Consider the following 22418-nt stretch of genomic DNA (forward strand, 5'->3'; position numbering starts at 1 on the left):
GAGTCCCAGCTACAAAGTAACAGCTGCTGCCCCGTGAATACAGTCGTGTGCAGGATGGCGCATCTGCCTTTTGGTTGGGGGCCCGCTGTTTGGCCAATTCAGTTCCCACGGCTCCTCCCTTAGGGACACTTCGTCCCAGCGCACCCCCATCCGCTGGCCCGACGGAAGTAGTGCCTGGCCGATGCACCGGCGCGAGGTCGAACGGCCAGTGAAAACCCGTGGAGATCTGGAGCGCGGGCTGGCGCCGGGCTGGGGCCTGCCGAGCGCAGTGGCCGTGGCGGCCAGGAGGGGGAGCCGGAGTCCGCGAGCCAACCGCCGGCCGGGGGCGGAGCGCGCGCGGCGCCGAGCGGACGCGCCCCCGCGCTTAGGTGCAGCCGCGCGCGCGGCGAGGCGGGGAGGCCAGCGCGGCGGCAGAGGCGGCGGCAGCGGCGGCAGAGCGCGCGGTGAGTGCCCCCCTGGCGGCTCCTTCCGCTGCGCCCACCCGAGTGCAGCCCGGCCGCGGAGTCGAGGGGCACCACGGCGGCTGTGGGAAGTGACATCTGCCCGGACGAGGCGGTTTCTGCGGGGCCCGCGCCGGCGGATGCTCGGATCCGCTGCCGCCGGAGTGTGGGAGGCCGGGCCCCGGGCGGTGCCGGGCGCGCTCCCCGCGCACACGTGTCCTCGCCGGTCGGGAGACGGAGGCCAGTCCCCAAGGAACGAGCGGGGCCGTGGGGGACCCGCACGTGGGGCCCTGCGGGACGTACGTGGACACGTGGGTGGCTGAAGTCGCCATCGCCTGGCGGGCTTCAGCGTGGCGATCCGGGCCTCATGGGGACTCCTTCCAGCTGGACAGGGAGTTGAGCCGGGCTTCCAATCGCAGCCCTGAACCCCCACTCCGCGCCTCCTTTGTCGCCAGGTTGGCGCCCCTCCAGCCGGCGGGACTGAAAGCGCCTCTCCGGGGCAAGGGGCGCGGGGGGAGATGAATGGGGAGGGAAGGGCCGGTCCCAGACTCGGAGCCTCACAGCCTTTCCCTTTCTTGGGGGTGAGGGAGTCCAGTGGCTTTGTGGCAGATTTTACCTCCTGGGGGGCCCTCTGAGCTGAGCTGTCCACAGCTTCGCCTGCAGCCCCAGTTGAGGACGCTGCAGGAGCCGGGGGAGACCGACGGGGAGCGCTGACAGCCCGGGGCCTGAGGCCGCGCTGGGGCTGCCGAGTCTCTATGGCAACCTGGGGTGCAAGGGGAGGGCCCTCTGAGCTGTCTCATGAGCAGGTGGTAGGAACCATCGAGTGAGGACAGGAAAAGGAGGCTTCCTGGCCCAGAGGACCCCTTGCCGGTCCTCCCCCGGCAGAGGCCCTCCCCACACTACTGGGTTCGGAAGCGTCTCCTCCATCCCAGCGCCAGGGTCGGACCCTGGGCTGACGGTCTCAGGCTGGGATCTCCAGGCGTGCCTCTATCCCGAGACAGCTGCTCCCCTTCCGGGACTCCAGCATCCAGGTGTCCCTTACACTGGGCAAGAAGTGGCGTCTGGTGGGCTCGCTCAGGTCCAAGAGGGCAGAGTGTGGACCTTGTCCCCAAGGGTCGGGGACAACAGTCGGCTGCGGCCAGTTTGCACCTGGGGAGTGGGGGTGGGGAGAGAGGGTCAGGTTGAAGTGCGGAGGTCAGGCTCTTCTCTGAGACTGGGGCACTGAGGCTCTGGGTGAGTTCGTTGGGAGGCATCTGGGGGGTCAGAGGGTTTGGGGAGTGTGGGTGGCAGCGGGTGGTCTCTGCGACCCAGCCACCCCCTGGCCTTTGCAGCAGACAAGCGTGTCTTCTCCGCTCCCGCATGAGTTTTCCCTGAAATGCACCTCCCAGAAGACACACGGTCCACACAGTGGGCACAGCCCATCTCCACCCCACGGCTCCGGATTCCCTGTGCCCGGGCACAGAGAGAGCCCCATTCCTGGGGTCCCAGAGCCCGCCTGCTAGCCGCAGAGGAAAACTCAGGGAACATCTGGGTGCACGGCGTCCGCGGGCCGGGGCCCCTCGAACCGGCTGCGTAGCTTGGCTGGGTTAGCCCGTCAGACCCGCTGCCTCATGGGCCGAAGGGGGCTCGGAGGCCAGCCCAAGCCTCCCAGAAGCTGTCACACCCCCTTCTCATCCCTTCTCCCGCGGCGGCAGGGCGCCTTATCCCGCCCAAAGTGAAAGAGAAACTCGCCCCCCCCAGGCCCGCCCCGCCCCGCCCCGCAGCCAATCCCCGCCGCCGGCACCGCCCCCGGCCGCTGGCCCTCCCCCGCCCGCCCGCCGCCCGCGGGCTGGAGTCTCCAGCAGGAGCCTTGGAGGAGCCGGTCCTGCGCGCCCGGGGTGAGCGGGACCACGGCGGGGGCGGCGGGCTGCCGAGGGGGCAGGGGGCCGCCCGGCCCGGGGAAGCCGGGGTGAAGGTCACCGGTCCGCGAGCGACGGCAGGTGTGAGCCAGCCGTGTGACCGGACTAGCGGCGCTGCGGGGGCGAGGCAGGGACAGCTGGTCTCGGCGCCGGCTGGGGGGCGCCCCCCGCCAGAGGTCCCTGGGGCCGGCGCTGGCTCCCCAGCCCTGCCCCTAGAGAGAGGGGCCTCCTGGGCCTGCCCCCGGGAAGAAGGGGTGGACCAGCCACAGCGAGCTTGTGTGTGTGTGTGCAGTCAGGGGGTGAAGTTCCTGGGAGGATGGGCACAGGCTGGCTGTGGCTGAGCTGGTGCTTCTTCCAGGGGAGCCTGGTCTGGGGCTCCAGCCTGGAGGTGCCATGAGCAGGGGCTCCACCTGCGCTGGGTGCATCTACCTGGGCAGCTGTGAGCTGAGCCCCGCGGGGGCCCCTGGGGCTCTGTCACCCATCTCCTGACAGAGCAGGCTGCTTGAGGATGGGGTTGGCACAGCCCAGCCCAGGGAGAGGCAGCGCCTGGCCCTTTAAAGGGCTCGGTGCCTGTGAGCGTGAGCAAGGCCAGCTGGGAGGACGCGCTGGTGGGGAACCTTGAGAGGAAGCCAGGTGGCCCAGGGATGGGGCCAGGTGGTGGGCCTCCTGGCACGCTGCAAGCCCACAACGTGCAGCCCGCCCGAGTGGGCTTGGGGGCCTGGGGGCGCCGCTCGGAGCCCCTGCTGGTCCCTGGAAGAGAAACAAGGAAGCCTGTTCCTCTGGTGTGCTTCTCCCGTCTGCCCGCCCCCGCTGGTTGCAGTCCCCTCTCTCCTAGGACAGACGCGCTGGTTTGGAAATACCCTTGAAAGCAGAGGACCAGCCTCCGCCCTGCGCTCCCTCCCCCGCTGTCTGGCATTCAGCTCCACAGCTCCTACCTGGGTGCTCCCGAGTTAAATGGCCGATAAGCAGATCAGGTCAGAGCCCAGCCCAGCCTCACCCCACCCTGCCCTCCCTCCTGGCCGGCCTATGGCCGAGGAGGCCGCCTGACCTCCCGTCTGCCCACGCAGCCTGCCAGCCAAGCTCATCAATGGCGGCATCGCCGGCCTGATCGGGGTCACCTGCGTGTTCCCCATCGACCTGGCCAAGACGAGGCTTCAGAACCAGCAGAATGGCCAGCGCGTGTACACCAGCATGTGAGCTGGGGGGTGGGGGCAGGCCTGGGGGCACTCCTGCCTGGGTCAAGGCGGGGGCTGGTGCTGGACCCGGGCTAACCCCTGGCTCCCTCCTACCCCTGGGGCTGCAGGTCCGACTGCCTCATCAAGACCATCCGCTCAGAGGGCTACTTCGGGATGTACCGTGGTGAGGCGGGGCGAGGGGCGGGAGGGCCTGGATGGATGGTGGGGATGCGCCCCGTGGGGGCTGGCTGCAGCTACACCCTGGCTGGGTTCGGGGAAGGGCAGTGCTCAGCGCCGTCCTCCACCACTGCCGGCACCCAGCATGGCAGGACCTCCTCCCGGGACAGGCGGGACACTGTCTGCGCCAGGACACTCTCGGGGAAGGGGGGTGCCTGATTGCAAAGCCGCTTAGCAGACAACCACCAAGCCTGGATTTGCCCAGATGCTGTGCAGCTGAGTCCTCGCACGGAGAGGGGCTCACACTGCCTTCTCAGCTCTGGCGCACCCCAGGCTGGACGCAGGCCCCCCCCCCCAAGCCCCCCACCTCTGTATTGCAGAGGGGGTGTTCCTCATGGAGGCCCACCCGCTGGACCGGGAGGGTCGCCTGGAGGAGGACGCGCTGCCCCCACCCCCACTGGGCACAAATGTGGGTGAGAGGGCAGGAGGAGCCGCCAAGGCACGAGGGGGTGGGGGGAGGGCTCTGCCAACTGAGAGGCAAGTGCCCGCCAAGAACCTCCCGGCCCCTGCCACTGACCCATCCGCGTGCCACGCAGGAGCCGCCGTGAACCTGACCCTCGTCACCCCTGAGAAGGCCATCAAGCTGGCAGCCAACGACTTCTTCCGACACCAGCTCTCCAAGGATGGGTGAGGGGCTGGCTGCTGGGGCCACAGTCACGAAGGGAGGAGAGTCTGTGCCTCCAGAGGACGAAGGACCTGTCGTCCTGGGGGCCCCTCACCCCGACCTGCAGGGCCTGCTTCCTCTGCCTCCGACGTGCTTATGCCCCAGGGTTCCTTGGCCCCTAGCCACTGCCTGCTGCCTCTTGTAGGCTGGGATTTGGGGGGCACTGGCCAGTTTTCCCTATCACCGGAGGGTAGGGTAAAAGGGCAGTAGTCCCGAGGAGCACTTGAACCCCCCACCCCGCCTCCAGTTTTGTTTGCTGAGAACAGTCCTCGGCCCGGCCCGCTGTGAGCGTCTGTCTCCGGGCTCCGTGCCTGTTTCTGGAGGGCGGCGGGGGAGGGGGGCCGCCTCTGTCTTCACCAGCCCCGCCCCCTTCATGTCCCCCAGCCCTGCGGGGGCCTCTGCCTTGCAGCCCCGCCCTCTTTACTGCAGGCAGCAGCTGACCCTGTTGAAGGAGATGCTGGCGGGCTGCGGGGCCGGCGCCTGCCAGGTGATCGTGACCACCCCCATGGAGATGCTGAAGATCCAGCTCCAGGACGCGGGCCGCCTCGGTGAGGGTGTGGGGGGCTGACCCCCGGGCTGACCCCGTCCGCGCCCCCACCCCGTGCTCTGAGGGAGACCAGCGGGCCGCCTCCTCTCTCCCCAGCCGCCCAGAGGAAGATCCTGTCCGCCCAGGCCCAGCTCTCCGGCCAGGGGAGTGCCCAGCCCTCGGTGGAGGCTCCGGCCGCCCCCCGCCCCACGGCCACTCAGCTGACCAGGGACCTGCTGCGGAGCCGCGGCATCGCTGGCCTCTACAAGGGCCTGGGGGCCACGCTGCTCAGGTTGGGGGGCAGGCAGGGCGAGGGGAGGCCTATCCACCCGTCCGCCCCACGCGTCCCAGCCAGTCACCCTGCGATCCCCCAACAGGGACGTCCCCTTCTCCATCGTCTACTTCCCCCTCTTCGCCAACCTGAACGAGCTGGGCCGGCCAGCACCTGGGGAGAAGTCGCCTTTCTACGTGTCCTTCCTAGCCGGTTGCGTGGCTGGGAGCGCGGCTGCGGTGGCCGTCAACCCCTGTGATGGTCGGTGCCCAGCTTGGGGCAGGGCAGGGCTGGGGGTTGGGTCCGGGCTGGAGGCCCACACTGACCCGTGTGCCCCTTGCAGTGGTTAAGACTCGGCTCCAGTCGCTGCAGCGTGGCGTCAACGAGGACACCTACTCAGGATTCCTGGACTGTGCCAGGTGGGTGAGCCCCAGGGGCCGGGGAGGGCAGGGTGGCCCCAGCGTCGTGGCTCTGCCCCCACCCCCCACCCCCGCCGTCTCCCTGCAGGAAGATCCTGCGGAACGAGGGCCCCTCCGCCTTCCTGAAGGGCGCTTACTGCCGTGCCCTGGTCATTGCCCCGCTGTTCGGCATTGCTCAAGTGGTTTACTTCCTGGGCATCGCTGAGACCCTGCTGGGGCTGCCGCACATCCAGCCCTGAGCCCGGGCAGCCGCCCGTCGCCCTCCAGTCGAGCGGGACCAGAGTGGGGCTGAGGCCGAGGCAGGCAGCCCCCCACCCCCACCCCGGGGACTCCACAAGAGTGGAGGGTGGGGGCGGGGAGAGGGGGAGTGCAGGGTAGGCACACACGCCTGGCGGGGCCCTGCCTACACAGCCCCCGGGACCAACGTCTTACTTAGAAACGTTCCTGGAGCCAGCCCTGCCCACCTCTGCCCCGGTCTGAACGACCCCCAGGGACAGAGCTGGTCTCTGGACTGGGGGCCACCAGCCTGGGCTGGGCAGGCTGGACCCTCCCCTCCAGTCCACCAGCTCCTGTCCCCGAGGCTTGGCCCCTAGTCCACAAAGGGGACCCCGCACAAACCTATTTATTAACCTGCCGAGCACAAGCGGCTCTGTCCACCCCTCCGTCTGTCCGTCCAGCCTCCCCTGCTGCTGCTCACTTGCCTTGGCCAGCCTTGCAGGAGGATAGGGCTCTCCTGCCCCCACATTGAGCCAGGAATCCTAGACCGGGGGTGGCCCTGAGTGCTGACTCCCAGGACAGGCCCCCCGCCCCCACTGTGGGACCCAGCTGGGGACCCAGCCCATGCGAGGCTTTGTGCATGTGTGTGTGAATGTGGGGGGCGGGTGACGGCCACCCTCTGCTGCCCTGGCCCCTCAGGGGTAGGGCTGTTGGGGGCTCCAGCCGTCCCCACATGGCCAGGCAGTGTGTGTGTGTGTGTGTGTGTGTGTGCGCGCGCGCGCGCGCGCGTGCGTGCTGAAGCGTGTGAGCAAGTGGGTGTGTGCCCTTGACTCCCCAGTGACCCCGTCCAGGAATCGGTCTCAGCCCCCGGCCCTACTTCTGAGGCCACGCCCCCTCGAGGTCGGGGAGGGCGGGCATGAGGACCAGTATGGAGCCCGGGAGCATCTTCTTCTGGGGGGCACCAGGAGCTGCCCCTCCGGTCTTCCCCGGGCCTAGCCTGCCCTCCAGGCCTCTGGGTAAGGCCCCTGACCACACTTAGGAAAGCTCTACCCTCCCCCACCCTTGATGTTGTGACCTGAGGCAGCTCGTCCAGACCTGCCCCACCCCCAGCCACGTGGTCGTGTTGGTGATTGATCTGACGTGCCGGTGCTGTGGCCCCACCCCCGGGCCCCCTCCCGGAGGCCCCTTCCCAGTGACACTACCTGGGGCTCAGGCCTGGGCCCCCCAGTTCACGGTTGTTCCTGGGAGCTGCTCTCTCCCGTCACATCTGTACCTTGGAAGCTGCTGCTGCTGCTTACAGAATTCTATTTTTTTCTTTTGAAGAGTTTTAAGAAGTTGTAACTTTTTGTGTCTTGTCCTGTAAGAAGATAAATAAATATTCTAAGTAGATGCCTTTTCTAGACTCTTGGGGGTGAAGGGCGTCCCGCTGGCCTGGTAACTGGCTCCGCTCCCCCTCCTGTCCTGGGTCCGCCTGCCCAGCTATGACGGGCACACTGGCTGTAGCGGCGCCTGGTTAGAATGGCCTCCTGACTCCCTCGCGGTCTGATGGAGGTGCGAGAAAGCCCGCCTCAGCCGCTCACCTTGACGCTAAGCCGCCCTTCGGATCAAGAGCGGAACTGGGCTTGGGGTCCCCAGAGGTCCCGGCCGCTCCGGGGCGCTGTGGTGGCCTCGAGCGGGTGGGCGGGGCCCGCGCTGATGCGGTCCCCGCCCCGCTCCCTGCGCCGGGAGCAGTGCATTGTGGGAAACTCCCAGCCCTTGCATCCGCAGCCGCCGCCCGCCGCCGTCCGTCCGGTCAGCCGTGGTCCCGCAGAGAGCGCGCGGCCCTGAGGTGGGAGCGCCACGAGCGGCAGCGTAAGGCGGCGGGGACTCGGCGGCGCGGGATCTGGGGCGGGAGCGGGGCGTGGGGCCCCTGGACAGAGCGGCAGGTTCTCCGCTATGAAGGTCATCGGGGGCGCTTCGGAGCCCCCTGCTCTGTTGGGCACAGACGCCTGGAGGGGGAGGGGCAGCCGGTGACGTCAGTATGAGCCCAAAATAACCGAGGGTCTGGGGGAGGGGGAGCGTGGACCACCTGCCCTTTGGGAACTTGATGCCCAGCAGCGGGGTGCCCCTCCAGAATGACAGGGATGATGGGCTCTTGGGTTCCCTGGAAGTGGGACAGTCCTCCCCATGACACCCCCGTCCCGCACGTGACCTTCAGGCGACCTTCACTGTGCCGGTGTGCATTGCTGGGGTGGGGCCCCGGGGCCGCTGCCTCCCACACAGGCTCCCTCCCCCTGCAGGAGTTCCTCAGCCTCCCAGAGGAGCTGTGGACAGCCGGGTCCACTCCCGGGAGGGAAGACGGGTCCAGAGGGGCAAGGCCACCAGCCCCCTGCCCTGTGCCCGACTCTGAGGATCAGGGCCAGGCCTTCCCTACTGCCCAGAGCACCCAGTCTCTGCCTGGCCCTGCCTCGGGGGTGCCCGCTCCAGGCTCACCCCAGGGACTCCCTCCGCCCCCAGAGGCAGGCATGACCTCAGGGTCAGGAAGGGCTCCCCGCTCTGAAGCTGGAGCAGGCAAGGCTAGGCCTGGGGTGGGCACTGAGAAGGGGTCCATGACCGGCTGGGAGCCCAGGCCTGTTGCTGCCCTCCCGCTGGCTTCTCCAGCCTCTGGGGAGACACCCTGGCTTTGTCCAAGCTGGGTCCTGGCGACTATGGGTCCATTATGACCCCACGTGCCTGAAAGCCCAGACTCTGGGTTCCCACGTACCCACCCCCCGCAAACCCACCCAGCCCTGAGAAAGGCGCATGGTCAGTTCTGCCCAGGCCCATGGGCTGCCAGCCACCTCCCTGGCCACACACCTCAGGGCTGGGTGGGTGCTCTCTTCCTGGTCAGGACCTCCCCACCCTGGGCCGACAAGATGGACACAGGACATGCGTGGGCAAGACCATTTCACAGATGAGGGAACTGAAGCCTCTAGCAGGCCTCATCCCAGCACCCCAGCCCGAAAGGGGGGCCCACAGCGCCTGCCCGTGTGCTCGGAAGGGCTTCTCAGGAGGTGCCTGAGGCCAGCTGGAGGCTGAGCCCTGGGAGAGGAGTGTCCAGAGAGCTGAGCGGGTCTCTAAGGGACAAGGACGTGGGCCTGCACAGGACACCAACCTTATCGGGTCTCCCCCAGCAGGCCCATAGGATGCCCAGAGGTGAACTGTCCTGAGCTGCCGTGATCTAGACACCTGCCTGCCCCCGCGTGTGCCACACAGCCCGCCGGCGCACCCAGCATGGAGTCCAGAGGGAAGTCAGCCAACAGCCCCAAGGCCGACACTAAGGCTGCGGCCGAGGGCCGAGCCCCCACCACTGTGGACGGGAAGGCCCCGTCCTCTAAGCCAGGGAAGAAGGAGGCCCAGGCGGAGAAGCAGGAGCCACCGGCAACCCCGACGCCGCCCGCTGCCAAGAAGACCCCGGCCAAGGCAGACCCGGCCCTTCTCAACAACCACAGCAACCTGAAGCCAGCCCCCGCTGTCCCCAGCACCCCTGATGCAGCCCCCGAGCCCAAGGGCCCTGGGGATGGGGCAGAGGAGGGCGAGGCCCCCAGTGGGGGCCCCGGCGGCCGGGGGCCCTGCCCTCTCGAGAACTTGACCCCGCTGCTAGTGGCCGGGGGTGTGGCTGTGGCTGCTGCAGCCCTGATTCTCGGGGTGGCCTTCCTGGTCCGAAAAAAATGATGGCCGGTGCCCAGGCTGGGCACCGCCACTTCCTGTACAGACCTTGGGAGTCCAGTGCATGCCGAATTCACACCCCGCTGTCTATACATATGTAGTACCTTGTATCCCCCACCTACGAGCAGAGGGAGGGAGAGGTGGACAGGCGCCTACAGCAGCGGAAACCCAGCCCCCTCGAGCGGTCCCCAGCACTCTCCCCTCTGAGCTCGAGGGCAGAAGGGGCCCAGGCTCTGCAGGTGGATCCCTGACCCAGGGTGGGGCTCCTCGTGGACCCAGGCACCGGCGGACGGACGGAGAAGCAGGCTCTGAAGGTGGCCTGCCTGCCTAAGTATACCAGCCTGTGCCAAGGACCCCAGTGGTCCTGTAATCTTCCTGACAGCAGTTCCTGATGAACCCCCAGGGTAGCAGGGCTGGGCAGGGGCCTGGGACGGATTCTGAGCTAGGTCCAGTCGGCATGGGGACATTAAAGGGTGTGGCTGTTTGTCCCATTTCTGCTCTTTGCGTGTAGCCAGGATGGGGGTTCCTCTGGGTGGGCTGCCTCAGTGGGCTGAACCGAGGTGGATGGTCACATTAGCTGAGTTTCCATGCCTGCTGCCTGCTCGCTTGAGCCCTGGCTGGGTGGACAGACAGCTCAAAGGCTGGTGTCAGAGGCGCTCTTGAAGTTTACCTTCTGGCTGACCCCAGGGGGCCCCTGAAGCTGGGCCCTACCCTTTCTGCCCTGAACCCCTCCCCATTCTGCAGTGGCTGTCCTGGGGGCAGGTGAGAGCCCGGCGGGGAGGCAGCCATGCCGCCCAGTGCCCGCAGACGGCCCCTCCTGCCCACCCAGGGTCCTTGGAGTCTAAGAAGCATATAAATGCAATAACAGAATAGAACCGCTGGGCAGGCGACCACCACCCTCTGCCACAGCCCCCCGAGCCTGCAGGGAGACGCGCTCTGCTGGGAGCACGTCATGGCGGCAGTGGGCACTGGGAGCCCGACGTGCCCTTGCCTGGCCAGCTGGCCATTGGAACCCTGGGCCTGAGTGGAGGTCAGTTTGAAATAAACTCTGTTATCTAAAGACCAGGCTGGTGTCCTCAACTGCACGCGGTCGGGAGAGGCGGGGTGGCCTGTCTGGGTGCAGGGGGTCATCAACCCACACTGCGGGCTTTCCAGGGAGGGCCAGGGCCCCCCAGTGCCCCTCCCCAGCCTCTCCCACCACCTGGTGCCCCTGAACCGGGTGGGTTCCACTCGTGGCTCTGCCCAGGCCCGGCCCCACCCAGATGGCTGCGCCCGGCCTTCCTGCCAGCCCTGGCCCTAGAGGACCCAGGTGCAAGTTTCAGGACCCACCTCCGGCTCTGCACCCACACTTCAGGCCCACACAAACCTGGGGCGTTTCCCTGGGACACGCACCCCTCGCCCTGAACCGCCTGGCCCAGGCCCAGCCACCAAGGAAAGGTGCCGGAGCCCACGGGCTTGTCCACAGGCCTCGTGGCCGCCCACGCTGCCCCTCTCCAGCCAGCTGGTCCCCTCTCCCACTCTGTTCCGCTTGCACCTTAAATGCAAAAAAAGAAGAAAAAAAAGTCTCCTGCCGTGTGGGGACTCGGGGCAGGATGGGGGTGGCTATGAAGGGGAGTTCTGTCCCCGCAGCCGGGAGCTGAGGGTCTGGCCCTCGGCCGCAGCGGCGCTCTCTCGGGGTGCTGCCTCGGCTTCCTGTTGCCTTTCCACCGTTGGCTGCGCTGGGCTCCCCTGCTGCACACGGGCCTTCCCCAGGCGTGGCGAGTGGGGCTGCTCCCTAGCTGCGGTGCTTCTCTTGCTGCAGCTCGGGCTCGGCAGGCGTGGCCACAGGCCAAGTCGCTTTGAGGCAGGTGTGACCGCACCAGGAACCAAGCCTGTGTCCCTGCGTCGGCAGCTGGATCCTTCACTCAACTCAGTCCAGTCGCTCAGCGGTTCCCGACTCCGCGACCCCATGGACTGCAGCACGCCAGGCCTCCCTGTCCATCACCAACTCCCGGAGTTCACTCAGACTCATGTCCATTGAGTCAGTGATGCCATCCAACCTTCTCATCCTCTGTTGTCCCCTTCTCCTCCTGCCCTCAATTGTTCCCAGCATCAGGGTCTTTTCTAATGAATCAGCTCTTCCCATCAGGTGGCCAAAGTATTGGAGTTTCAACTTCAACATCAGTCCCTCCAATGAACACCCAGGACTGATCTCTTTTAGGATGGACTGGTTGGATCTCCTTGTAGTCCAAGGGACTCTCAAGAGTCTTCTCCAACACCACAGTTCAAAAGCATCAATTCTTTGGCGCTCAGCTTTCTTTATAGTCCAACTCTCACATCCATACATGACCACTGGAAAAACCATAGCCTTGACTAGATGGACCTTAGTTGGCAAAATAACGTCTCTGTTTTTTAATATGCTGTCTAGGTTGGTCATAACTTTCCTCCCGAGGAGTAAGCATCTTTTAATTTCATGGCTGCAGTCACCATCTGCAGTGATTTTGGAGCCCAGAAAAATAAAGTCAGCCACTGTCTCCACTGCTTCCCCCATTTTATCTTAACCCTGAGGGCGCACAGGTCCTGGGCCCTAAGCACATTCACATTATGGGAGCGTCACCCCATCGGCCCTCGGAAACGATTCCTCTTCCCAAACTGACCCTCTGTCCCCGTTAAACACCTGTTCGTTCTGTCTCTGTGGGCGACCTCAGGTGAATGGAGTCAGACAGGATTTGTCCTTCTGTGTCTGCTTATTTCTCTGAGTGTCACATTCTCAAGGGTCATCCATGGTGTAGCCTGTGTCAGGATTTCCTTCCTTTTAAGTCCCACCCTACGCGTGGACCATATTTTGTGGATGCATCGTTCGCTGATGGGCGCTGAGTTGCCTCCACTTGTTGGCTGCTACGACTGTGGGCCCAGCACACAGCTCACTCAGGGACCTGCTCAGAGGTGGGGTGGCTGGGCTGCACGGTGTGCCCCTTAAACTCGGCAGCCGTGTCTCATGCCTGTGGGGCGGCCGGGAGAGAAGCGTGCCTCTCACCCAGTGACACGGGAGCGGGCGAAGCCTCCGAGGTTGACAGCCTGTCTGAGAGGGGCCACCTTGGGTCGTTTCGGCTGCACGGACCCAACTGCTGCTGCTTACTGAGTCCTTGCCTGTCCAGGCGTCGCCTTTCCTGATTTTCCTGTTGCTGCCGCTTACCTGGTTTTCTGCAGACGAGAGGCCTTCTTGTCATTTATTTGGAGGATTTTTTTTTTTTTGGTCCGGATGCAGGGCCTGGGAGATCTTAGTTCCCTGACCAAAGGTTGACCAGGATTGAACCCTGGCCCAGGCAGTGAAAGCGCAGAGCTCTAACCACAGGGCACTCCCGCGTGCGTTTCCTTATGTGCCTCGTATTCCGAGCCTTTGCCAAATGGCACTTATCTGCGTTCAGTGGCTGGCTTGCATCTGTTTCCTGTGTCTAGAAGTCCCCAGATCTCAAGTTTTCACACATAACCGTTGATCCCTTTACTGTCTAACCTTCTGGAATCTTTTCTAATCTAACACTCTTGGCACTTACTCACAGCAAGGACTTTAACCCATCTGAACCTCGGGTCTCGTGGGGACTGAGTGGAGGAGCTCGTGGCGCTTCTCTCCCACCAGAGACGAAGGGGGCCACGGTCCCCTCAGCCTCGTGGTGACTCTGGCTCCCGCTGTCACTCCCCACACAGCCAGGGTCTGTCCTGGGCCTGCGTCTGCCTGCACCTGCCTCCAGGCCACACTGTACTTTCGAGACACTACTTTGTAACCTCTTGTTCCCGTCCGCAACTCGAGAGGCCTGCTGTTCGATCCCTGGGTTGGCAAGATCCCCTGGAGAAGGGAAAGGCTCCCCACTCCAGTATCCTGGCCTGGAGAGTCCCATGGGGTCAACGGAGGACACAACTGAGCGGCTTTCACTTTCACTGAGAGAAACGCAGCATCTAAGCTTTAGGGATGCTTCGCTTCTCTCGTTTCCTTATTTCGTCTAATTTCCACGCATGCTCAGTTACTGGTGGCCCCTTGCGGGGAATGTTAGAATTGGGCAGCTGAGGTCCCAGGGTGCCATGAGGGTTCTGAGGCTCAGCTTTTAAAGTGTATGTACATGGGGCCTTCCCTGGTGGTCCAGTGGTTAAGACTTCACCTTCCGACGCAAGGGGTGCAGGTTCAATCCCTGGCCAGGGAGTTAGGATCCCATATGCCTTGCGGCCGGAAAACCAAAACATAAAACAGAAACAATATTCTAACAAATTCAATAAAAAGACTTTAAAAATGGTCTACATCAAAAAAATATTTAAAAAATAAAGTGTGTGTATACGTATTTACGTGCTTATGGCTGTGCTGGGTCTTTGTTGCTGCGCGTGGGCTTTCTCTCTCTTAGCTGCGGTGGGGGGGCTTCCCGTTGCAGCGGCTTCTCTGGTTTCCGACCACAGGTTCCAGCCCATGCGGGTTTCATAGCTGTGGCTTGGGGGCTTAGGTGCCCCATGACGTTGTGGAATCTTCCTGGACCAGAGATCAAACTGGCATCCCCTGTGTTGCAAGGTGGATTCTTACCAGGGAAGCCCCTCAGCCTCTGGTTCATAGCATTCCTAAGCTTGAGGAAGGTAGGGATGCCTCCGAACGATAAAAAAATAAAACCTCTTGGGGACACCCAGTGAAAATGAAAGCCGCTCAGCTGTGTCCTCCGTGCGACCTCATGGACTATGCAGTCCATGGGATTCTCCAGGCCAGAATACTGGAGTGGGGAGCCTTTCCCTTCTCCAGGAGATCTTGCCAACCCAGGGATCGAACACCAGGTCTCCCACAATTGCAGGTGGATCTTTACCAGCTGAGCCGCCAGGGAAGCCCTGCTGACCAGTGACCTTTCCTACAGCACCACTCTTGAGATCTGAACAAAATACCAGATATAAAAAGTGTTCCATATATAAGAAGCTCACACTGCAAATCCCACGCAGGCTTACAAGGACCTCTGAAAGCCAGGAGAACTCAGCCGGTAGGAGCATGCCCAGGGCCAGAGGCCCTGTCGCCGGGCCGGCAGGGGAAGCTGGGTCGCACATGGGGTCACTGCGCAGGGATGCAGACGGTGCCTGTGGGGGTCCAGGCTGCTTTCCTCTCTAGCGCCCTCTCCTCCCCTGAGTGTGCAGCCCCCTTTTGGGGGCCTGGGACCTCATTCTTGGTGCACCGGGGGGTGGGCTGGGCTGGTGCTTCAGGCCAGGTAGGGGCCTCCAGAACCTCTTTTCCAGGGCAGAGTGGCAGAGGCCTGGGGAGGGCAGAGCTGGCCGGCGACCCACTGCTCTGGACCGTCCCGTGGATGCCGAGTGGGGCCTGGACTCCTGCGCCTCCAACCCCGCCCTGGCCATGGCTTCCTGCCCTCAGGGAGGTGAAAGAGCAGGCAGGCACAGGCTCCCGGCTTCCCAGTGACCAACCCCATTCTGCCTGCGCTTCCCGTCCGGGGCCTTCAGCCCGTGGAGCCGCGCTGGCTGTCAGAGGGCCGCTGAGCAGACAAGAGCCCCATGCCTCCACTTGCCCTCCGAGAGCAGCCCCTGTCCTGGCTGGAGGGCAGCGCACACCTGTCGTGTTGCAGAGAGCACTCAGGAGATGCCCCTGGGATCCACGCCGGCTCCCCGTCCAGCTCTGTAGGACCTGGAGGTGTGTTTGCGGGGAATCCCCTTCAGATGCTCCTCTGGACCCTCCCAGGCCTCTGTCGCTCCCTGTCCTGATGTCCTGGGCCCTGGGATAGGCCAGACTGGGACAGGGCCTGCCTCCCTTTCGCATCACCCCACTCCAGGCCACAAAATGCCACTGCCTGGCAGCTGCTGGCCAGGCGCTGGCAGCCTGGGGTCAGTAGTGGAACCAGCGGCTCCGCGCTCTCAGCAGCCCTGCCGACGCTCCCGCTCCAGGTGCAGGGGCCCTGTGCCCAGCCGGCAGGCATGGCCTTGGCAGTCCTAGGTTCAGGGGCCGCTGCAGCACAACCCACAGGTGCTTGGGATCTAAGTCTATGGAGGCCTCCCAGCCCAACCCCAGCCAAAAGAGAGCCCAGAGCTGAGGAGCTTGACCGCTGAAGGGAAGTGGGACGGTTCCTGGCCCTCTGCTGCCTGTTTGGGAAGCTGGGCTGCCCATGACACATCCTCCCTGAGAGAGCCTCGATCCCAAGTCCCTGTGTGGGAGGTCCACCCAGCAGGCCGACTGAGATAACAAAGGGGCACCCAGGGAAGTCCTTGCATGGGGTATTCTCAGGAAGGGAGTATTGGGTAGACAGTGCCTTGGTGCCCATGGGCTTTGAGGGATGGTTAGGAGTTTGACGGGCAGAGAGGTGGGTTCCAGCATTTGGAAGATAGAAATAGGAAGTGAAATGGCTCCTGGGGAAAGGATCAGATGTGCTTTGAAAAGAGGAAGTTTCCAGGGGAGAAAGCAGAGGAGACCTGAGGCACTGGCCAGCCCCACCGGGCAGAAAGTCCCCCAGAAATGGCCCCCCAGTCACCCGTTCTTGGCTTCAAGGGTGAGCAGGTTCTAGGGACAGGAATGAAACGCTGTCGCAGGAAAACATGACCTTTGGTCCCCAGGGACTTTGTGCCTCGGGGGCCCCAGCACCTGCAAGAGCCCAGGTTCAAGGGCGTCACAGCCCCAACAGCAGAGCCCTCGTGCCCAGCCCCGAGGCCTGCCCTACCTCCTACTGTTCCACTGGGCACTCAGCTGATGACCAGGAACTGGCACAGCCTGTAGGTGATGCCCAGGGGGAGGCAGGTGAGCTCACACATCAGGTGTGACCCGGGGCAACAACTGTGGGAGGGGGCTCAGCAGGATGGGATGGGGGCTCTGAAGGGGGAGCCCCTTCTTCTCGCCTCTAGACTGAGCGATGGGCTAGGAGACAGTCACCGGGCCTGGGCTGCTGGCCGTTCTGGTCCTGCGCCTGCCCTCAGGGGAGCAGACACCTGCTGCAGCACCGGCCATCATGCCCAGGTGCGCTTGGCCACCTGGCCCAGGTGTTGGCCTCAGGGCCAGGCCTGAGTAACAGGAACCTCTTCACCGCTGCCCCCTCCCATGTGAGGGTAGTGGCCACTCCCTGGTATGAGAACCTGCTCAGGAAGGGGCAGCGAGACTCCCAGTCCACCCGGGGGGCACCTCAATCGCCCTGACAGGTCACCTTGTGGGTGTCCGCCCTATTGGACACTGACAGACGGACCACTGCCGGACCCAGAGTGAGGCTTCTGGACGGGGAGGCCGCATGCTACCGCCGCTGCCATGTCCTGCAAGGTGTCAAATGCCACGCGGGACGCATTCCTTTCAGGCTGGCCCGCGCCCCGACCTGGGTTTCGGGAGGGTCAGGAACCGTGTTCCCGACGACCGCGAGCGGGGGTCGGGCTAGGAGCCTGCTCCGTGCAGCTGCGGTCCCGCAGCCCAGCTCAGACCTCTCTGCGGACCCCCGGGGCCACGACGCGGACGCGGCCCGGGAGCGCGCCCAAGGGCTCAGTTGCCCGCGGCGGGCGGCCGACTTGACCCGGAATCGGACCCGGACTCGAGCTGGGGGTGGGAGGAGGCGGGGCCAGCGCCGCTCAGCCCCGCCCCCAGGCCGCGCGGCGCGTGACTGCGCCCGCGCCCGCGCCCCGCCGCCCCGCGCACGCGCCCCGCCGCCCCGCGCACGCGCAGTCGTGCCGGCCCCCCGCAGGCCCGCCATGGCGTCCGAGCGGCTCCCGAGCCGGCCCGCCTGCCTCCTCGTGGCCAGCGGCGCCGCGGAAGGTGAGGCTCGCCACGGCGCGGTCGGGGCCGCGAGCGCTCCGGCTCGTGGAGAGCCGCCCGCGGTGGTGCTCGCTGCGGGCTGGCCAGTGCGCCCGGCCGCCGCCCGGGGACGCGGGCGTGGGGGGACTGTCCCGGGGCCCTGCGGTGCGCGGGCCGCGCCCGCCGGCTGGGTCCCGGGTGAAGGTGCGAGGGGAGCCGGGCGGCCGGGCCCCGCCCACGAGCGCTGCTTCTCGGCCGAGGCCTCGGGTGCTCCGGGCCGGCGGGCGGCGGCGCCGGGCGCCTCGGCTTCCGCTAGGAGGTCGATCGGCGGGGAGCTGCTGCCCAGGTGGGCGGGAGAGCGAGGGCAGCGGGACACGGGGTCGCAGTGTGCTGAGCACCAGGCAGGGCCCCTGAGCTGCCCCCCAGAACGGAGACACTGAGGGGCACCACCTCCCGTGGAGAGGTCACGGCTGAGCCACTGAGAGTGGGGTTCAGTCCTGGAGTCGTGGGTGACTGCTGGGAGCAAGGTAATGGTGAGGAGGGGTCGCGCCGGCCTGGGTGTGCCCCCGGGGAGGAATGTTGAGGACATGGATTGGGGGCACAGCTCTGAAAGGCTGCTGGGCTCTGTGGGCAGGAAGAGTAGGCCCTTCCGGGGACCCTGGGCCAAAGCAGGTGGGGTAGAGGGGGCTGGAGGAACCGGGCAGAACTGGGGAGACTGCCTTTGCCAGGTATGCAGACTGTCTGCAGTGTGCCTGCACCGATCCACAGACTGGAGAGAGGTGAGGTCCAAGATGAGGTCCAGGGTGGAGTCCCCTGATTCACGTAAAGGCGGAAGGACGCAGATCAGGTCCCTTTAGAAGCAGGTGTCTGTGATGGAGCCTCAGCCCCCAGAAGTGGGGAGCCTTCCTCCTGGGTCCACAGAGAAGAGGGCGGGGCACAGCGCCAGGGCTGGGGTGGCGTGCAGGACCCAGGAGCTCTGTGGGGGAAGGAGCCCACCGCCCCGATCCCGCAGGCACCTCCCTTCGCCGCGGACACAGGCCGCGGCCCCGCCTCCAGAGCCACAGGCCTCTATCACTGCCCCCCTCCCCTCCCCCGGCTGAAATCGGTGGGTGTGTGGGGGTCTCAGTCCCTGGTGAGGGAGTGTTAGGGACCCTCACACTTGGCTTCGCCTTCTGGAAAAGGCCCGTAGTGGTCAGGCTGGAGGGAGAGAGAGACCCCCTTCAGGGGATGAGGGGGCCAGGGGGCTGCAACTGCTGCCCCACCCATGTGCGGGGTGGGCCCTGGGTGAGGTGGGGTGAATGGCTGCTCCCCAGGCCGGGAGAAGCCCCGAACCGACCGGGTTGCGTCTCCTCGCAGGCGTGTCGGCCCAGTCCTTCCTGCACTGCTTCACGCTGGCCAGCGCTGCCTTCAGCCTGCAAGTGGCCACCCCTGGGGTGAGTCCAGCGCCCCTGTCTCCAGGAGAGCCCGTGTCTCCAGGAGAGTGACACCATTCATGGAGGGGCCTAGGGCCCCGGACCCCAGGGGCACTGTGCTGAGTCTCCCCAGAGGCTCCTGGGACACCTGCTTCCACTCGACGGGCGGGGAATGCGGCCGGCAGGGGCTGAGGGGCTGAGCTGACGGTGTCTTTGTCCCGAGGGGCTGCCGGGGGTCCCAGCCCTTGTCAGTTTCCTGGAGCCTCCGTATGCCAGTAGCAGGGGGTGAGGTGCTGACCCTTGGCCTCTGGGCTCCCACAGGGGAAGCCCATGGACTTCGTCGACGTGAACGAGAGCAACGCGCGCTGGGTGCAGGACTTCCGCCTCAAAGCTTACGCCAGCCCCGCCAAGCTGGAGTCTATTGACGGTGTGGGGCCTGGGAGGGCCTTGGGGGGTGCGGTTCCTGCTGGGTCCTGACCCCAAACTACTTTCTCGACTTCCTGGAGCATTCCGGGGGTTGCCACGGAGCACTGTGGCCATCCGGGCCACGTCCTGTCCGGTGGCCAGAGCTCCCAGCAGGGGAGGGAGCTGGCGGGCACACAGGTGGTTTGTGGGCCTCGGGAGCCTCAGCCGGTGGGGGCAGCAGGAGCAGAGAGGAGCCGGCTGCTGGCTCCGTCGTCCGTGACTGACTGGGCTGTGGTCCCCCAGGAGCCCGCTACCATGCCCTGCTGATTCCCAGCTGCCCTGGGGCCCTGGTGGACCTGGCCAGCAGCGGGTCCCTGGCTCGCATCCTGCAGCACTTCCACTCTGAGAGCAGTAGGTGCCTCGGGCCCAGGCTGGGGGGTGGCGTGAGATCCAGGGAAGAGGGGACCCCGCCGACAGGGAGGAGTGCCTGAGGGGGTGCGGGAGGTGGTGTCGTGGGCCTCATTGGGGTTCAGGTTTTGGTGGGAATGCCGAGTCATTGCAGGAACTGCCTAGGGTCAGTGTGGGGCGCCATGGTCCTGACCAGTGGACAGGTTTAACAGTGCGTATACACGCGCGTGTGGTGCACACACACACAAAGGTGGGCATCCCTTCCACCGCTGGCCTCCCGACTTGCCCCTGTGGTGCCTCAGCCTGGTTCCCTTGGGGGCTGTGGGCTGGGAGCTCCACCCCCCGCAAGATGGGCAGGCAGGATGCTGGCTTGGTTCCTGGTGGGGTATGTGGGTGGCCGTGGGGCAGGGGCTGGGAAAACTGCCCTGAGGAGACGTGTCTGCTCCAAGGGGATGTGGCGCACTGCCTTGGCCTGGCGTCAGGACGAGTGGGCAAACCCAAGGCTGCACACAGCGTCCTTTGTTGGTGGAAATGGGGCCTCCTGTCCATGGGCAGTGCTTGTCCGGGCACTCAGCCGTGGGAACGCACTTGTGCCAGCCTGCCCTCTGAGACGGGGGCTTGGAGCCAGGGGCCTGGGGTTGAGCGGAGGGCCGGGGTCCCCCTGCCCCGCTACCGACTGCATTCCGAGGAGGGGGCTCCAGGCGCTGCCCAGAGGCCGGGTCAGGCGGCTCTGACAGGCAGGGGGCGGTGCTCCCGTGTGACGGGTGGACCCAGCAGCCATCTTCCTCCCACTGAGCCTGGCTCTCAGCCCCTGAACAGCTTGAGGGGATCCGAGCTCTGAACAAACTCACCTTGTGTGGAGGGCCGGGAGATAGGGTGTCACTGGGGTCTGGGCGGCCGCGGCGTCGAGCACGCACTGACCTGCTTGCAGAGCCCATCTGTGCTGTGGGCCACGGCGTGGCCGCCCTCTGCTGCGCCACCAGCGAGGACAGGTCCTGGGTGTTCCAAGGCTACAGTGTCACCGGGGTGAGTGCACGGACAGGCGGGGCCCTTGGGGGGGCAGCAGTTGTTGGCCCAGCGCGGGGCAGGGGACTTGCAGCGGGGGTCCCTCGAGCCCCATTGAGTGGGTGGCTGCTCGCAGGTCCTGGGGTGGGTCTGGGGGGGCTCCTCTAGGGGCACCGCCACACCCCCTTGTCAGGCTCCGTGCCCGACCCTCGACCCTGAGCTCACCTGCTTGGACCTTTCTGGTGGCCCCGTGTCCTGATGCTGGGGAGGACCCGGGAAGCTTCGCCCCTGCAGTGGACCCCTCCCCACAGGCAGCGCCTGGCGGGGGCCACAGCCCCCTGACCCTGGGCACTGCCCCGACCCCACAGCCCTCCGTGTACGAGCTAGTACGGGCACCAGGTTTCGCCCACCTGCCCCTGGTCGTGGAGGACTTCGTGAAGGACGCAGGGGCCTGCTTCAGCGGTGAGCAGCCGGGCTGAGCGTCCAGGGGACCGTGGGAACCCTGGTCGCGAGCCCCAGCTGGGGCGGCGGGGCAGGGCGGCGGGGTTTCGGGGCGCCCCGCTCGCAGCCTGAGGCCCCGGCGCTCGGGTTCCCTGCAGCCAGCAAGCCTGACGCCTTGCACGTGGTGCTGGACCGCCACCTGGTCACCGGGCAGAACGCCGGCTCCACCGTCCCTGCTGTGCAGAACTTGCTTTTCCTCTGTGGCAGCCGGTGAGGGGCCACGGGTGGCGGTGGGGCCCGCCTGGTGCCCGGCCCCTGTGTCTGAACTGGCATCTACCCCACAGGAAGTGAGCAGGCCCCGAGCAGATGCCGCCACCTCCAGATGTCCTGGGTGTCCCCCGAGACCCTGCCTCATGACACCCGGCCTGCCTGGCCCCTGGTGGAACTCCTGGGTGCTCTGAGGATCCTCCCTGAAGGGGTCGGCCTTGGGGGATGGGCCGAGCCGGTGACTGTGGTGGGTCTCCCTGGGGAGGGGTAGGGAGTGCTGAGCGGGCTGTCCGTGGGCCCCGAGCACCCCGAGTGCTCCACAGTCAGCTGTGGGGTCCCGGGGGGACGCAGAGCCTTCCTGGAAGCTGGGGCGATTGCTGACCAGGACCCCAGGGTCCCGTTCCTGGCTTCCCTGTGGTCTGCCCACCCCTTTGGGCCTTGGTGGGGGCTGACACTAGCCTGGAGCGCTGTTTCAACACGATGGCAACCCCACGTAAGGCTGGGGTGGACTCAGGCAGACGCTGCGGCGTCTACACGTCCCTTCCAACGTTGGGAGTGAAGCTTGTAGATAGCACCCACAGCCATCCTGCCGAGTGGTGTCCAGGTCCTGACGGCCAGGCCTGCTTCGGGGTGGACATGGCAGGGCCCTGAGCTCCTCTTGGAGTGTGGCCGGCTGGCCTGGGGTGGCGGACGGTCCTGGGTTGCCAGGTGGTTGTCCAGCCAGCAGACTCCAGTGCAGCCTGGGTGCTCTCCAGCTTCTCAGGGCGCCTGCCTGGCCTGGGGCCCACAGCTGGGCCCCGGAGCTGCCCTGCCCCATGTGTGTCTCCTCTCTCAGCCTGGCTCTGCCCTGGCCAGCCCCTCGGAAGGGAGGAGGAGGGAGGCGGCCAGGCGTCTCAGTCCCAGCGCTGCAGACCAGGCCGTGCCCTGTACGCGCCCCTCTCTGCCAGCAGCTCCAGACACCTGCTGGCCTCCGCACCCTGGGCCTGGGCCCCCTCACCAGCCATCCCGTGTGTGGCACCAGTTGGCGATGGACCTAGCTGGACAAAAGCGTTTTTTAAAATGGTAACGCAAATAAAGAGGAAAATGGTGACGCCTTAGGGCCATCTTCTGAGTGTCCGTACCTGACCTGGGTGGGCTCTGCGGGGCGGGGCCCTACCCAGCCTTCTTTGCTGGCCCCATGTGGCCAGGTCTCCATGCCCAGGGCGCTGGGGTGGGGGCCGTGGCCCAGGATCCAGCAAGAGG

General features: G+C 65.8%; 3 protein-coding genes across 12 annotated transcripts; all 3 read left to right on the forward strand.

Moving 5' to 3' along the window:
• The first annotated feature begins 392 nt into the window (after positions 1 to 392).
• SLC25A22 (solute carrier family 25 member 22) lies at positions 393 to 9140 on the forward strand. 5 transcript variants are annotated; one of them, XM_052662035.1, is made up of 10 exons: positions 393 to 443; positions 3174 to 3312; positions 3406 to 3531; positions 3642 to 3697; positions 4287 to 4377; positions 4799 to 4962; positions 5058 to 5232; positions 5318 to 5472; positions 5555 to 5630; positions 9002 to 9140. In XM_052662035.1, the coding sequence occupies exons 2-10, from the start codon at positions 3293 to 3295 to the stop codon at positions 9042 to 9044; spliced, it is 906 nt and encodes a 301-aa protein (XP_052517995.1). In that variant the 5' UTR covers positions 393 to 443; positions 3174 to 3292; the 3' UTR covers positions 9045 to 9140. The 5 variants fall into 5 exon arrangements, with proteins under 5 accessions (XP_052517995.1, XP_052517990.1, XP_052517994.1 ...); XM_052662030.1 differs by lacking the exon at positions 9002 to 9140 and adding an exon at positions 5719 to 7103; XM_052662034.1 differs by lacking the exon at positions 9002 to 9140 and adding an exon at positions 6931 to 7103.
• CEND1 (cell cycle exit and neuronal differentiation 1) lies at positions 9099 to 9539 on the forward strand. The gene has a single exon (XM_052661716.1). It carries the CDS (start codon positions 9099 to 9101, stop codon positions 9537 to 9539), a length of 441 nt encoding a protein of 146 aa, XP_052517676.1.
• A 7642-nt stretch (positions 9540 to 17181) lies between these two features.
• On the forward strand, positions 17182 to 22273 carry GATD1 (glutamine amidotransferase class 1 domain containing 1). 6 transcript variants are annotated; one of them, XM_052661895.1, is made up of 8 exons: positions 17182 to 17259; positions 18595 to 18671; positions 18972 to 19077; positions 19359 to 19466; positions 20395 to 20489; positions 20837 to 20930; positions 21254 to 21423; positions 22127 to 22273. In XM_052661895.1, exons 1-8 carry the CDS (start codon positions 17196 to 17198, stop codon positions 22211 to 22213), a joined length of 801 nt encoding a protein of 266 aa, XP_052517855.1. In that variant the 5' UTR covers positions 17182 to 17195; the 3' UTR covers positions 22214 to 22273. The 6 variants fall into 6 exon arrangements, with proteins under 6 accessions (XP_052517855.1, XP_052517856.1, XP_052517858.1 ...); XM_052661896.1 differs by having other exon boundaries at positions 21254 to 21387; XM_052661898.1 differs by lacking the exon at positions 22127 to 22273 and adding an exon at positions 21068 to 21179 and having other exon boundaries at positions 21254 to 21385.
• Positions 22274 to 22418: the final 145 nt, after the last annotated feature.

This window comes from Budorcas taxicolor, chromosome 25 (genome assembly GCF_023091745.1).
Source record: "Budorcas taxicolor isolate Tak-1 chromosome 25, Takin1.1, whole genome shotgun sequence".
Lineage (NCBI taxonomy): Eukaryota > Metazoa > Chordata > Mammalia > Artiodactyla > Bovidae > Budorcas > Budorcas taxicolor.